Source organism: Pelophylax lessonae (genome assembly GCF_965119305.1).
Source record: "Pelophylax lessonae genome assembly, chromosome: 13".
Taxonomy (NCBI): domain Eukaryota; kingdom Metazoa; phylum Chordata; class Amphibia; order Anura; family Ranidae; genus Pelophylax; species Pelophylax lessonae.
Window position 1 is genome coordinate 30,106,860 of NC_138780.1, and position 17,366 is coordinate 30,124,225.

General features: G+C 42.1%; 1 protein-coding gene across 1 annotated transcript in view; it reads right to left on the reverse strand.

Annotated features, from left to right (window-relative positions):
- The window catches only part of LOC309569129 (uncharacterized protein), a gene marked incomplete at its 3' end in the record, with an annotated part of 331,735 nt that extends 315,242 nt beyond the window's left edge, over positions 1–16,493 (reverse strand). The window contains exon 1 of the mRNA XM_082274891.1: positions 16,401–16,493. Coding sequence (XP_082131017.1) covers positions 16,401–16,464 — 64 coding nt within the window. The 5' untranslated portion in view covers positions 16,465–16,493. The remainder of the gene's footprint in view (positions 1–16,400) is intronic.
- Between the last annotated feature and the right edge of the window lie 873 nt (positions 16,494–17,366).

Below are 17,366 nucleotides of genomic sequence, written 5' to 3' on the forward strand. Positions count from 1 at the left end.
ATAGAGAACAGCAGAATCAACCATTTTTTTGCAGAATATAGAAAATGAATTTCACAGAGCAAGTATAATGATGTACATATATGTGATTGTTCCTGCACATGCCGCCCCAGCATGGTACATGTACTTTGCCTGGTTGGCAATAAGTAACTTTCAACTAAGTTATGTTAAACTTTAGTTTATAAAAAAACTTTTGAAATAACTAAGAATTGTTTAAACAACTGATTTTAAATAACGGTTTCTATACACATGCATCTTTGTATTTAGATTCCGTTTTAAAGCCCAACTCCAGACCCAACTTTTTTCTGGGTTTTGGATAGAGTCGGATTAGAAACTGTCAATTTTTATTGCTGCCTGTTTCCCAAGTGAGAGATTTCTTCATACTTCCTGTCTGAAGGATGTCATAGAAAACATTTCTCCCAAATATATATCCAATAAACAAGGAGAAAACTTCCTTTTAGGCATCAATACAGATATTTCTTGATGTAGGACTTTTAACTTTGAGTCTAAGGTATACACTATATTACCAAAAGTTCTGGGACGCCTGCCATCGCACGCACATGAACTTTAATGGCATCCCAGTTTTTGTCCATAGGGTTCAATATTGAGTTGCCCCACCCTTTACAGCTATAACAGCTTCAACTCTCCTGGAAAGGCTGTCCACAAGGTTTAGGAGTGTGTCTATGGGAATGTTTCACCATTCTTCCAGAAGTGCATTTGTGAGGTCAGGCACTGATGTTGGAGAGAGGGTCTGGCTCGCAGTCTCCACTCTAATTAATCCCAAAGGTGTTCTATCGGGTTGAGGTCAGGACTCTGTGCAGGCCAGTCAAGTTCCTACACCCCAAACTCGCTCATCCATGTCTTTATGGACCTTGCTTTGTGCACTGGTGCGCAGTCATGTTGGAACAGGAAGGGGCCATCCCCAAACTGTTCCCACAAAGCTGAGAGCATGAAATTGTCCAAAATGTCTGGGTATGCCTTAAGATTTCCCTTCACTGGAACTAAGGGGCCAATCCTAACCTCTGAAAAACAACCCCACACCATAATCCCCCCTCCCCCAAATGATTTAGACCAGTGCACAAAGCAAGGTCCATAAAGACATGGATGAGCGAGTTTGGGGTGGAGGAACTTGACTGGCCTGCACAGAGTCCTGACCTCAACCCGATAAAACACCTTTGAAATGAATTAGAGTGGAGACTGCGAGCCAGGGCTTCTCGTCCACATCAGTGCCTAACCTCTCAAATGCGCTTTTGGAAGGATGGTCACACATTCCCAAAGACACACTCCTAAACCTTGTGGACATCCTTCCCTGAAGAATTGAAGCTGTTATAGATGCAAAGGGTCGGCCAACTCAATATTGAACCCTACGGACAAAGACTGGGATGCCATTAAAGGTCATGTGCGTGTAAAGGCAGGCATCCCAATACTTTTGGTAATATAGTGTATATATTGGATCAATACTTCAGGGTATAAGGTAGAAATCAAAGTTAAGTTATTAGTCGTTGTGGTTTTTATTGTTTTCTGTGTCTCTGTGTCTGTTCTGTCACTTGGAAGTAAGGGAAAATCTCCATCACGGAGACACAAAAGCACCAAAAAAAGTTTTGACTGGAAAGCAGAACTTCACTTCACATAAAAACAAAAAATCACTTTTGGCTATCTTATTTTTACTTTCAATGTTTTTTATTGGAATATAACAAATGCAAATACAAAAAATAAATGGTACAACAAGGTAAAAAAACCGAATGTTAACAAAGATCAGAAAACTTGGGCCAGAGGTAAAAAATAGTCACATAAGAACTCAGGCAACCCATACTAAGTGTGGCATAATCAACCAAATGTAAGGTATTGAAAAGTATGAATGGCAAGGATCCAAATAACTGGGGGTGATACCTCCAAATAATAAGGACACGTCCCCGAAGACACCCCTAAAGGGAACACACTGTGCCTCAGGGGAGGTGGTCCTCTTGAATGGGATCAAAATATAGGAAGACCGTAGCATACCTTAATCAATAGGCTTGAAATATATTATCTGCCAACAATTTTAACACAAGGAAGGTTTCAATGAGGGGTCGTGTTTTACTGAATCGAGGCACAAAGATCAAACACATTGAAACCAGAGGTTGGCTAACTTATTTTATAAAAAAACAAACAAAAAAAAAATCAAAAAAACTTTTATTATCTAATTATTTAATTTATCTTTTTGTTGTCACTCATGGTCAACCTGTTCCCTACCTTCCATTCTTGCCTATGAGAAAATGAAAATGTCAGCCTCTTCTGCAGCCACCGGGGATACCAACTTTACATATCCCAGGAGGCTGCAGGCTTCCCTACAACACCAGGAAGATTCATTGGATGTTTCTTCATCAGGGGGCTGGCTGCAAGAACCCAGTAGTGACAGTCAGCCGGCCCCTTGATGACATACAAGAGGAAATAAATGACAAGACTTGTAGGAGGATAGCAATGTGAGAAGAGGACACAGCTGGATCCATTGGGCTTGTAGTTATATTGATGCAGTACAGAGAAAGCAGCAAATGTAAAGGGTCCAGAATATATTATTGTTATTATTATTTTTTTTTGGGGGGGGGGGGTTGGGGAATCAAACTTCCTCTTAAGCAAAATAAAAAAAATAAAAACCTGTAAATGTATGCAATGTAGAACTCTGTCACCATTCCTTCCCCAAAATAGTTCGAGGTTTTGCAAGCTGAAAGTTTTTGACTTTTGGTGAGACATGCATGTCTAGCATCAACCACATTACAGAAAAACAAAAGCTTAGCTTAGAAATAAAAAAATAAATAAAAAAACTTGTTTCACTTGAAGTATGCTGAAAAAAAGGACAGAATACACTTACACATACTGTATGTGCACCCTCTGATTACTAATAAAAAAATAAATGGAATATTAAAAAATAAATATAATTTACATATATTAAAAATGTGCCCATTGTAATATTCTTATAAATGTTAAAACATGCTCAATGAAACTTCAGAAACAATAAAAAAATTAAAAACAAAATAAAAGTAGAAAACCCACAATTTTATTACAAAGATGTTTACTAATAAATAAAAGGGGCTTAAGGCTTGCTCTTCATACTAGCTCACCATGTGGAAACTCTGGGGTCTTTCTGTATAAAGAGCTCTACTCTGGGGATGATCTTTCTCCCACCTGCCAGCATGACTATACCACACTGGATATTCCACCAGTAGATCTCTGTATACTGTGTGGTCTAGTTTCAAGATGCATGAAAAATATATAAACGGAAATCTTCCGGAAAAATAATCTACCTTTTTGATCATGTGCATTTAAGAGGTCCTAAAAAAGTGGTCACTTCTGCAAAACGCGTTGACCCTAGCTCTTCATCTCGACAAAAAGCCATATATATATATATATATATATATATATATATATATATATATATATATATATATATATACAGTGGGTACGGAAAGTATTCAGACCCCCTTAAATTTTTCACTCTTTGTTATATTGCAGCCATTTGCTAAAATCATTTAGGTTCATTCTTCTTCCTCATGAATGTACACATAGCACCCCATACTGACAGAAAAACACAGAATTGTTGACATTGTTGCAGATTTATTAAAAAAGAAAAACTGAAATATCACATGGTCCTAAGTATTCAGACCCTTTGCTCCGTATTTAGTAGAAGCCCCCTTTTGATCTAATACAGCCAGGAGTCTTTTTGGGAAAGATGCAACAAGTCTTTCACACCTGGATTTGGGGATCCTCTGCCATTCCTCCTTGCATATCCTCTCCAGTTCTGTCAGGTTGGATGGTAAACGTTGGTGGACAGCCATTTTTAGGTCTCTCCAGAGATGCTCAATTGGGTTTAAGTCAGGGCTCTGGCTGGGCCATTCAAGAACAGTCACGGAGTTGTTGTGAAGCCACTCCTTCGTTATTTTAGCTGTGTGCTTAGGGTCATTGTCTTGTTGGAAGGTAAACCTTCGGCCCAGTCTGAGGTCCAGAGCACTCTGGAGAAGGTTTTTGTCCAGGATATCCCTGTACTTGGCCGCATTCATCTTTCCCTCGATTGCAACCAGTCGTCCTCTCCCTGCAGCTAAAATCCCCCCCCCACAGCATGATGCTGCCACCACCATGCTTCACTGTTGGGACTGTATTGGACAGGGGATGAGCAGTGCCTGGTTTTCTCCACACATACCGCTTAGAATTAAGGCCAAAAAGTTCTATTTTGGTCTCATCAGACCAGAGAATCTTATTTCTCACCATCTTGGAGTCCTTCAGGTGTTTTTCTAGCAAACTCCATGCGAGCTTTCATGTGTCTTACACTGAGGAGAGGCTTCCGTCGGGCCACTCTGCCATAAAGCCCCGACTGGTGGAGGGCTGCAGTGATGGTTGACTTTCTACAACTTTCTCCCATCTCCTGACTGCATCTCTGGAGCTCAGCCGCAGTGATCTTTGGGTTCTTCTTTATCTCTCTCACCAAGGCTCTTCTCCCCCGATAGCTCAGTTTGGCCGGACGGCCAGCTCTAGGAAGGGTTCTGGTCGTCCCAAACGTCTTCCATTTGAGGATTATGGAGGCCACTGTGCTCTTAGGAACCTTAAGTGCAGCAGAAATCTTTTTGTAACCTTGGCCAGATCTGTGCCTTGCCACAATTCTGTCTCTGAGCTCTTCAGGCAGTTCCTTTGACCTCATGATTCTCATTTGCTCTGACATGCATTGTGATCTGGAAGGTCTTATATAGACAGGTGTGTGGCTTTCCTAATCAAGTCCAATCAGTATAATCAAACACTGCTGGACTCAAATGAAGGTGTAGAACCATCTCAAGGATGATCAGAAGAAATGGAAAGCACCTGAGTTAAATATATGAGTGTCACAGCAAAGGGTCTGAATACTTAGGACCATGTGATATTTCAGTTTTTCTTTTTTAATAAATCTGCAACAATGTCAACAATTCTGTGTTTTTCTGTCAGTATGGGGTGCTATGTGTACATTCATGAGGAAGAAGAATGAACCTAAATGATTTTAGCAAATGGCTGCAATATAACAAAGAGTGAAAAATTTAAGGGGGTCTGAATACTTTCCGTACCCACTGTATATATATATATATATGTAGTTGATAATGTTTTGCTGGTATCAGTATGCAGGCCATGACAATTTGATACATGTTTTTAAATATTTTATTGTTTAAACTAAAGATTTTGTACATATTTTTTTCTTACATAAGTGTACTTGTGTGATCACTGGAGGGGTATTTAAAATCCCACTACCTACCTGTGGTTGCAATATATTTTCTATAGGGGTTGATACCCTACACTGGCACATTTTTTCTAGTTGATCTCCTCCCCTATATATATATATATATATATATATATATATATATATATATACCCATCAAACACACAAAAAAACTTTGATATTAAATAAAAATACATTAAATATATCTTAAAAATGTAAAAATAATATATATAACATTTAAATAAAATCATTTAAAAAAAAATAATATATGTTAAAAATATACATTAAAATTAATTAAAAAAATTACAACCCTAACACATACTGTAGATATGTGGGGACTTGGGCAACAAGGATAACAGGTGTCCCTACTGGTATTAAGAAAGTGGGAGCAGGCATCAGGCACCAATTCGGAAATTTGGACATATGTTGGCCAAGATGCTGCTCAAAACCGACCCAGTGCTTCAGATGTGGATATGGTTGTGTACAGGGCTTTTTTTCTCCGAGAATAGGTACAGGAACTCCTCCCTTCTGAGTCACCCCTTGACTCCATCCCCTACCCACCTCCGAACACCGGTCCTTGGTTTCACCTCCTACCCACCTCCCAGTACCACCCCTTTTAGAGAATTAACAATAACAAGAAAGGCAATATAATAGATCTAGAAACAATGGACACCCCAGCAACAATAGATCCACCCCTGCAACAATGGACTCCCCTCCCTCAACAGTAGATCCCTCCCAGCAATGATTGATGCCCTGCAACATAAGACCCACCCCAGCAACAATAGATACCCTACCCCACCAACAACAACAGACTTCCCCAGCAACAATAGATCATCTGCGCAAATAGATCCCCTCCAGCAATACTAGATTACCCAGTAGCCAGCAGCAATAGACCCTCCAGCAGCAAGTGGCAAAGACCTCTACCTAAACAATAAATCCCTCCCAGCAACAACTGACCCACCAGCAACATAAGACCCACCCCAGTAACAATACATCCCCCGTGAGCAACAGAAGACCTCCTCAGCAACTATAGACCCCCATCCTCCGCAAAAATAGATCCCCTCCAGCAACAATAGATTGCCTATTAGCCAGCATCAACAGACCCACCAGCACACCCGAGCATCCCTTGCCATTACATACATTCAGTTCTGGAGGTGCTGAACTGCGTTCCCCCGCGTTCCCGCGTTCCCGCTGAAAAAAAGTCCTGGTTGTGTATGACCTCAGCCAGCACTGTTCCAGCCACGCCCCCTGACATGCTTCGCTTCGCCTACCTACAGAGTGACCAAGCCCTGGTACGTGGGACAAAACATGTCAGGGGGCATGACAGGGGCCAAGCTGGCTGAAGCCATACACAGCCACATATAAGGCACTGGGTTGGTTGAGCAAAGCCTTACCCCACACATACTGTATATTTTTACCATTTTAGCTGCAAAATGTTTTGGAATTATGATGCCACATTGCACAACCAGGCAGCTGACACTTTTTTCCCCCTGGTTAAGCAATGTGTCACCTCCCCAGCTTCAGCATCCTCAGAGAGTAGCAAGTCAACCTGATTACTTCTGTGATGGTAAATCAGGGAGCTGACTCAGAAAGCAGTAATATGATCCTTTTATAGGTGCTGTGCGGCAGAGATACAGTATGTCAATCACAAGAATGACTGAACAGAATTCCAAATCCTTTTGCAGGTAAAACTGTAAACATGTGTCGATTGAACTGTGTATTTAGTGTTCTGGCTGGAGTCCTGCTTTAATGCTGAACTGTAGTTATTTACTAAATGTTGTGTAATGCATCTGCAATGATGTTTACCGAAAATGTCACACCATGTTAACTTTTCTTAAAAGAAAATGAAATTCTGTCTTGAATTTCCATTTAGGAATTGGCTCTAGTGACAGTAGTGACCCTAGTGAGTCTAGTGACTAATTGTCTCTAGTAAGAGTAGTGACCTTAGTACAAGCATGGGGTCAGGGGAGGGATGCAGGAAAAGATGCATCAACCACTTAGCAAAGCCTACTCCATGGACTTGTATCTGGTGTAGATGAGGGATGAGGGCAAACCGGTGAATTCACTGTACTAATTCACAGGAGGCTCCTGCACACATTGGCTATAGACATTCCCCTACTGTCTTGCATGGACTGGCTGTACAGAAAACTGCAATTAATTCCATATAATGTAAAGAATGCAAAACTTTTTCAGGAAAGCTTTGTGTCCTCATAGGTTGTCTATCTTCATCTTATCTAATGGTTAGGAGTTATTTTTTATACTTGTGGTCTTACTGAAAAGGCACGTGTGCTTTTGAGTAGTGATGGATGAACATCCGCCGGGGCGGTTCTCGAATGTCAGCCGTGAATTTTCTCAAAAGTCCGCAAACCGCAATTCGCGACGGGCCCCATTGACTTTAATGGGAGGCGAACTTTAAAAACCTTTAGGTCATATTTGCAGCCACAAAAGACTTACTAGCTGTGCACAAATAGTCCGAGCACACGGACAATGTCATAACAGAAGTATTGCAATTGGAAAAGTTGCCCTAAAAATTACTTTTTTTTTTTTTACAGCAACAATTTTTTTTTCATAAATCAGCCAGAACTGACAGCAGCCGGTAAATGTCAAATACATATAGGGTCCATTCACACATCTGTAAAATGGGTCCGCATCCATTGCACAATTTGGCGGAACGTTTAAAGACCCATTGATTTTCAATTCCAGTCTGAAAAATTAGGCATTCACAGGATACAGAAGTAAGTGTCGCCCATTCCAGGCCCCAAAAATTAGACCACATGGGTTTACCTGAGAGCTAAGAACGTAGTATTTGGTTGCTGGAGGTACATTAGGCATTCACAGGATACAGAAGTAAGTGTCGGCCAGTTTAGGCCCCACAAATTAGCCCGCATGGGTTTACCTGACAGCTAAGAACGTAGTATTTGGTGGCTGAAGGTACATTAGGCATTCACAGGCTACAGAAGTAAGTGTCGGCCAGTTTGGGCCCCAACAATTAGCCCACGTAGGTTTACCTGACAGCAAAGAACGTAGTGTTTGGTGGCTGGAGGTACATTAGGCATTCACAGGATAAAGAAGTGAGTGTCGGTCAGTATAGGCCCCAAAAATAAGCCCACATGGGTTTACCTGACAGCTAAGAACATAGTATTTGGTAGTGATGGACGAACATCGGCCGGGGCGGTTTCTCGAACGTCAGCCGTGAATTTTCTCAAAAGTCCGCAAACCGCAATTCGCGGTGGGCCCCATTGACTTTAATGGGAGGCGAACTTTAAAAACCTTTAGGTCATATTTGCAGCCACAAAAGATGTACTAGCTGTGCACAAATAGTCCCAGCACATGGACAATGCCATAACAGAAGTATTGCAATTGGAAAAGTTGCCCTAAATTTTTTTTTTTTACAGCAAAAAATTATTATTTTTTTTTTCATAAATCAGCCAGAACTGACAGCAGCCGGTAAATACATTGTCTAATACATATAGGGTCCATTCACACCTCTGTAAAATGGGTCCGCATCCATTCCACAATTTGGCGGAACCTTTACAGACCCATTGATTTTTAATTCCAGTCTGAAAAATTAGGCATTCACAGGATAAAGAAGTAAGTGTCGGCCATTCCAGGCCCCAAAAATTAGCCCACATGGGTTTACCTGACAGCTAAGAACGTAGTATTCTGTTTCTGAAGGTACATTAGGCATTCACAGGATACAGAAGTAAGTGTCAGCCAGTATTGGCCCCAAAAATTAGCTTACGTGGGTTTACCCAGGGCTTTTTTTCTCAGAGAATAGGCGCAGGAACTCTCCTCTTTTAGGCCACCCCTTGTCTCCGCCTCCTACCCACCTCCATGTCTCTTGGTTCCACCCACTACCCACTTCCCACTACCACCCCTTTTAGAGAATACAGAACTAAGTATTATTTTGTGGTGTTAAGTAATTTGTATGCAATAGGGTAATGATAAGAACGAAAGCAGTAAAATAGATCCCCTGAAGACAGCGACAATAGACCCCACCCCAGCAACAATAGACCCCATCTCAGGCACACTAAAACCCCCCAGCAATAACAGATCCACCCAGCAAAAAAGCATCCCCCCCAGCAACAATAGACCCCACCCCTGCAACAATATATCCCCCTAGCAAAAGAAAAACCCCAATCCCAGCAACAATATATCATCCCAGCAATTTTAGATCCCCCCAGCAACAATGACCCCCCTGTTACAAAATACCACCTCAGCAACAATAGATCCACCCCAGCAACAATATTCCCTCATTTGCAACAAAAGATCTATCAGCAGCAAGCAACAATACACCTCTCCCTCAACAGTAGATAATTGCCAGCAACAATTGACCCCTCAGCAACATAAGAAGCCCCCTAGCAACACCAGACCCCCGTGCAAAAATAGATCCCTACCAGTTACAATAGATCCCCCAGCAGCCAGCATCATAGACCCTATAGCACCCCTTGCCTTTACATACATTCAGTGCTGGAGGTGTCGGTACTGCGTTCCCCCACGTTCCCCCTGAAAAAAAGCCCTGGCTGTGACTTGTATGAACTTGATGTTAGAATACTATACTGAATCTCTCCGGATCTGATTTTGCTGTCACTAAATTGTACTGTGTCCTGACTGAAGATGTATCTACCATACCCTGAACTCTGATCTGTGTCTCGTTGAGTTGTGATGTGTATTGTAACTGTTCTTAAGATTAATAAAAACGTTTCTGTTAAAAAAAAAAAGAAAGTCGCCCATTGTAACAATATTGGAAATATTAACCATGCTCAGTAAAACTTCAGGCAATATAAGTAAAAAAACGAATTAAAAAATATTAAAAATAAAGTAAATAAAAATAAAATACATCAATGTTTACCATAAATAAAAATAAGAAAAACCTGCAATTTCCACAAGATGTAAACAATACAAATAATTTTTGGAAAAGATTGGTTCCTGATAGTTTGTCTATCTTCCTATTGGGTGATGGGTAAATACACAGACTAAATAGAACTACAGTAACTCTACTTGTGGCCTTACTGAACAGATGTGTGCTTTTGAATGGCGGCGCGCTCCCGCCCCCCACTCAGCAGCAAGGACTCCGATGCAGTGGGCACCCGCGATCGCTCCCCGCTGAGAGAGGACGGTTGGCTGTTGTAATCACATCTGACCGTTCTTCTCCCTGGGATGATCACAGAGCGCCAGTGATCCTTCTATATAGGAACACAGGTCTCTGTGATCATTCCACAAGCCCCTCCTCCATGCAGTTAGAATCACTCCCCTAGGCTCACATTTAACCCTTTGATCACCCACAGTGTTAACCCCTTCCCTGCCTGTGTCATTATTACAGTAACAGTGAATATTTTTAGCACTGATTTCTGTAGTAATGTCACTGGTCCCCCCAAAAGTGTCAAAAATGTCAGTTAGGGGTCTGATCTGTCCGCCGCAAAGTCCCAGTCCTGCAAAAAATCGCAGATCGCCGCCATTACTAGTAAAAAAAAAAAATAAAGAACAATACAAATGGCATAAATCTTTCCCGTAGTTAGTAGATGCGATAACTTTTGCACAAACCAATCAAAATACGTTTGTTGCGATTTTCTTTTTACCAAAAACTATGTAGCAGAGAACAAATTGGCCTAAAATGTTAAAAAAATTAGATTTTTAAATTTTTTTTTAAAAAAAATGTTATTTATCAGAATGTGAAAAATATTGTTTTTTTTTTTTTTTTTTTTTCAGAATTCTCGCTCTTTTTTTTGTAGAGGTGATAAAATACCACCAAAATAAATCTCTATTTGTGGGGAAAAAAGGACATAAATTATATTTGGTTACAGCATTGCACGACCGCGCAATTTTCCGTTAAAACAATGCACTGCCGAATCACAAAAAGTGGCCTGGTCATTAAGAGGTAAAATCATCCGGTCCAGAAGTGGTTAACATCTGGGTTCTCCATGAAGAGCCTAGAAACCATTGATAATATTTCAGACAGTTAAAGCGGAGTTCCACTCAAAGTGGGACTTCCGCTTTAAGGCCTCCTGACACCCTGACATGCCACATTTGGCATGTAATTTTTTTTGGGGGGGAGTGGGTACCTAGTTTTGACAGGTACCCACTCCCACTTCCACTCGGGCTGCCTAGGTGGCTCAGGTGGAAGTTCTCCTCTCCCACTTTTGTCCCTGCAATCTTCTGGGACATGTCACAGGTCCCAGAAGATTGCCCGTCCATTCAGGACACGCAGACCGACTCGCGCATGCACAGTGCGCACCCGGCTGTGAGGTCACAAGCTGTCGCAGCTGGGTGCCCACACTAGAGATGCCGGGGGCCACGGGGAGAAGACAGAGAGAACCGAGGCTCCCCCCAGCCACATCGCTGGACCATGGGACAGGTGAGAGTGTGTTTATTAAAAGTCATCAGATACACTTTTTGTAGACCTTTATTAAACACAAGAGAGTGCAACTCTGCTTTACAGAAAAGAATACACAGATGGTCACATACCGTACACAGTGAGGTTGAAGACTTTCTCATAGTTTGTGTTGTTGGTAAAAGTTACAGTTACAGTATACAGCCCGCTGTCCTCCAGCCTCAGATGTCCAATCTTCATCACTCTTCCATTATCCAGGATCTTCAGTCTTCTTTCATACTTTTTGTTTATAACAATAAACTGACTATTTGTGTAAGTCGCCAATGGGGTTGTTTTGAAGTTCCAGATTACTAGTTGTACAGGATCTGATGGACCTTCACTCAGTGACATTGGAATGGATTGGTTTATAAGGCCATTCAGTATGACAGGGACATCCTCTCCTCCTGTATACACAAGAAAAGTAGAAATTTGAGTGTGAACATCTTATAGATCTTGGATGGTAGATGATAACAAGCCTCGTAGAAATTTTAAAAAGTAACCCATGAGTGTAAGAACCGTTGTCAGGCTTTTATTATTTGTGACCCCTTTGGGATTTCTCACTTCCTGCTCCTAAAACAAAAGCATAAGCAAGACTTAAGCCCCGTACACACGCGTGGAAAATTGGCAGGGAATTTTCGGCCAACGTCCGATCTGCCGATTTTCGGCTTGTTAGTATGATGCTTCCGACAACCAACTCCGACTTTTCGGCCGAAAAAAAATCTGGTGTGCAGACTATAAAATTTTTGTTGGCCGTCAACACAATTTCAACACGTCAACACAGCCGATTTTCGTGCAGTCAGTACAGATTTTCGGGAAAAATCTTATGAGCAAGTCTGGGCATGCTCAGTGAAGAAAAAACACAAAGAACCAACACATGACATCACTTCTGAAGTAGAATTTTGTTGGGCGAGAAAATTTGTGTGCAGTCTAGGCAGATTCCAACCAACAAAACACAACTTGGACAAAAGTCGGACGATCGGTCGGCGGATAATCGTTGCGAGTGTACGGGGCTTAAGTGCCAGATTTACTAGTAAAAACATAAAAAAGTCCATAAATGTATCCCATAGTTTGTAGACGATATAACTTTTGCGCAAACCAATCAATTTACACTTTTTACCAAAAATATGTAGCAGAATACATATGGGCCAAAACTGGTGAAAAAAAAAATTGACATTTAACATTTTTTTATTGGGAATGTTTTATAGCATAACGTAAAAAATCTTGTTTTTTTTTTTTTCACAATTGTGTTTTTTTTTTTGTTTATGGCGCAAAAATAAAAACCGCAGAGGTGATCAAATATCACAAAAAGAAAGCTCTAATTGTGGGGGAAAAAAAAACATCCATTTTTTTTTTTTTAGATACAGCATTGCATGACCGTGCAATTGTCAGTTAAAACAACACAGTGCCGTATTGGAAAAAATGGCCTGGTCATTAACCACTTGCCGACCAGTCACTGGGACCGTACTGCAGCAAAGTGGCTCGATTCCGTCCAGCGACGTATACCTACGTCGCTGGACTCCTCCCCTTGTGGGCGGCGCTTGCGCGCCGCCGGAGGCTCGCTCCCGCTGTTTTCAGTCACAGCGGGAGTCGGGCCAGGGGAGGAGGTGATCACTGCTGCTCTTTCCCGATCGTCGGGGAATCGAGTCTGGAGATCCGCCCGCTTGTGTAAACAAAGCGGGCGGATCTCCTGTGACAGGCAGGGTCAGATTACAGGATTCAGCATAGCTGAACATGCGATCTGTCCCTGTGTCACTCAGTCACCTCCCCCCCCCACACGTCAGTAAGCACCAGGCATACATTAACCCCCCCCTCTCCAATAAAATTAACCCCTTCCCTGCCAGTGTCATTTTTACAGTAACAGTGCATTTATATAGCACTGATTACTGTAGTAATGTCACTGGTACCCCCAAAAGTGTCAAAAATGTCAGTCAAGGGTCCGATCTGTCCGCCGCAATGTCGCAGTCCCGCAAATAAAATCGCAGATCGCCGCCATTACTCGTTAAAAAAAAAACACCAAAAAAGACAGAAATCTTTCCCTTAGTTAGTAAACGCAATAACTTTTGCGCAAACCAATCAAAATACGCTTATTGTGATTTTTTCTTACCAAACATAGGTAGCAGAAAACAAATTGGCCAAAAATGTTAAAAAATTTTGATTTTTACATTTTTTACGCTCTTTTTTTGTTTATAGCGCAAAAAGTAAAAATCGCACAGGTGATCAAATACCACCAAAAAAAAAAGCTCTGTTTGTGGGAAAAAAAAGGACGTAAATTTCCTTTGGGTACGGCGTCGCACGACCGCGCAAATTGTCAGTTAAAGTCGCACAGTGCCGAATCGCAAAAAGTGGCCTGGACATAAGACAGCAAAATCCTCCGGTGGTAAAGTGGTTAAGGGTATAAAACCTTCCGGGGCTGAAATGCTTAAAAAAGCAAAACGGCAATATCAGCTCTGCTTTCCCCTCCTACCTGCCTCTTCCCTGTAAGCACATGGGCATGCAGCATATCCTGATTGGCAGTTAGTGGTGCCCCTCCATTTCCCAGTCTGAGTGCTGTTGTGTACAGGATGACAGCAGATTGATATCAATACATAGTCAAGTCCTAATTCTGGTTTCATGTGCAACATATGTACAATATAATTAAAATACTGTATAGGTAATGCCAAGAACTAACATGTAATATAATGCAGCTTAGCAGTCCTTAGCCTGGAAAAAGGAAAATGAATATAACCAGTCCATCTTTAGGAAATACAGAAAAATGCCTTTCCAGATCAGAAATGCAACTCAGACAACACTGCTCCTCCACAGATACAGTACAATGAGCAACAAATGCAATCAGATCCAAAGGGCTGCATACCTGAAAACTGCATTCACTTCATTAAAATGCCAGTAGACAGCATGGGAGCAAGGAAACACAGTTAACGTGTTTCACACTGCTGGCGCCTACTCATGCAGTCATGAACAAGCCCTAGCAGCGCAAAACTTGTTGACTGGGTTTCCTTGCACCCACTGTGTCTACTGTTGCAGTATATTGTGTTTTAACAATTATCAATAAAGTCAGGGCTTTTTTTTCTCAGAAAATAGATACAGTAATTCAACCCCCCCAACCTTTAAAACGCATCAAATAGTGAGTGTGGTAAAATTTTACTTAAATACCAGGAGTGCATTTCGTTCAGGGGTGCGCTGCATACAGAGTGCAGATTTTAGGGGTGTGCTGCATACAGAGTGCAGAGTTCAGGGGTGCGCTGCATACAGAGTGCAGAGTTCCAGGGGTGCACAGCATACAGAGTGCAGAGTTCCAGGGGTGCACTGCATACAGAGTGCAGAGTTCAGGGGTGCACTGCATACAGAGTGCAGAGTTCAGGGGTGCACTGCATACAGAGGGCAGACTTCAGGGGTGCACTGCATAGAGAGTGCAGAGTTCAAGGGTATGCTGCATACAGAGTGCCGTGTTCAGGGGTGAACTGCATACAGAGTGAAGAGTTCAGGGGTGCACTGCATACAGAGTGCAGAGTTTAGGGGTGCACTGCATACAGAATGCAGAGTTTAGGGGTGCACTGCATAGAGAGTGCAGAGTTCAGGGGTGCACTGCATAGAGAGTGCAGAGTTCAGGGGTGCACTGCATAGAGAGTGCAGAGTTCAGGGGTATGCTGCATAGAGAGTGCAGTGTTCAGGGGTGAACAGCATACAGAGTGCAGAGTTCAGGGGTGCTCTGCATACACAGTGCAGAGTTCAGGGGTGCACTGCATACATAGGGCAGAGTTCAGGGGTGCACTGCATACAGAGTGCAGAGTTCAGGGGTGCACTGCATAGAGAGTGCAGAGTTCAGGGGTGCACTGCATAGAGAGTGCAGAGTTCAGGGGTGCACTGCATACATAGGGCAGAGTTCAGGGGTGCACTGCATACAGAGTGCAGAGTTCAGGGGTCCACTGTATATATAGGGCAGAGTTCAGGGGTATGCTGCATACAGAGTGCAGTGTTCAGGGGTGTTCTACACTCTGAGTGCAGAGTTCAGCCTTCTTCCACCGCTGCTTACCTCTGCATCCCCCATCCACATCTCCCTTTCACCCCTCTTCAGTTCTGACATCTGCATGCAATCCCCCCTCCACTGTCCCTATCTTCTCCCCCATCTCCTAAAAGCTCCACCATCTTCCACATGTCTTACTTTTGTTGCTCTATTAAGCTGAAGGACCCGAGCCAGAGGTGGTGGAACTGAGTTCCACCAAGTTCCAGCTGAAAAAAAGCCCTGAATAAAGTGAATGCAGTTTTCAAGTGTACAGCCCTTTGGATCTTATTGTATTTGTTCCATATGGCTGGATGAGCGGTTCTTACATCTGAATACACTGGGGGTGAAAGGGACTGTGTGGTGGACCCACCCGGAGCAGCAGCATACTGTTCACATTGACATTCAATACAATGTGTGTTGTCCCCCTAGGATGGGAAGTGTAAAACTGGTGAAATCATGAGGAAAAAGAACCAGAACAAGGGAAACAAATGCAGCCACCATATCCAAAGATTGGCAAGTTGATTAAAAATTCAATTTTTTTAACCTGTGGATTTAGATACAATTTAATAGAAAACTACAACTCCATTAAATGTGTTTTAATAGAAGCAGAAAGTTCAGCTTCAGGCTCATTCATACTTGGCGTTTTGGGATCTTGGGCAGAATCGCTGCGATTCTGCCTGCGATCTCAAAACGCACTACAATCACAAAACACAGCTTCAGGTGCAATTCTTTTCAATGGCACCTAAAAGGCAGAGCGGTTTTGTCGCATATTATATTCCGGATAATGAAATAATACAGAGGGCTCTATACAGTTTACTGACCTGTAAGAAGTAGTGAAGGAAATATTGAAAGGACCAAGAAGAGTTTAGGCAGATGTTTCATCATTGTCTGTAGAATCGAGTTTGACACTGGAGGACAGAAAGCAAGAGAAATGGCTGCAAAATTAGAGTCGTGCTTGGAAACTGTGGTTTCTGCACAGAAGCAATTATTTAAGAAGAAGTGTGAAGCCACAACTACTGATGTCCTTAGAGGAGAGGACTGTACACATCTCAAACAGATCTGGTAATCAGTAATAGACAAAATTCTCATGAAATGATGTCGCCTTGTTTGTCTTGTGGCCAGGAAGATGAAGGTCACAAGTTTTCTTTCTTTCTTTCTTTCATGTTTGGTCAAGTTAGAGATGAACCTATTTATCAACTTATAACATCCAAGTGAAAGATATAACACCAACATGTCAGCAAAAAATAAAATAAAAATTATTAACCGAGTTGGAAACAGGATCGCCCCCCTCCTAAAAATAACTGAACTCAGTCAGGTATAGCTAATCACCTCCTCAATAGCACACAAAGCCATTTGACTTTAAACTGTGATCAGCTGTGGTCATTTTGATTAGCTCAGAATGAAAAAAGCTTTCCAGGAGTATTTCAGTCCCTGGAAGTGCAACTTAAGCAAACCATCAACTATGGGTGGCAAGGCACTGTGAAAGATCTCCAGGATATAGTTGTGGACAGGCACAAGTCAGGAGATGGATACAAAAAAAACGTCAAAGGCTTTATCAATGCCTAGAAGCACAGGGAAGTCTACTATTAAGAAGTGGAAGGTATTTGGTGCAACACAGACCCTTCCTGGATCAGGACGTCGCTCCAAACTGGATGAAAGAGCCAGGAGGAAACTGGTCAGAGAGGCTACCAAGAGGCCTACAGCAACTCTGAAGCAGAGTGGTCATTGTGTGCATGTGACAACAAAATCACACATTTTCCACAAATGTGGGTTGTATGGGAGGATTG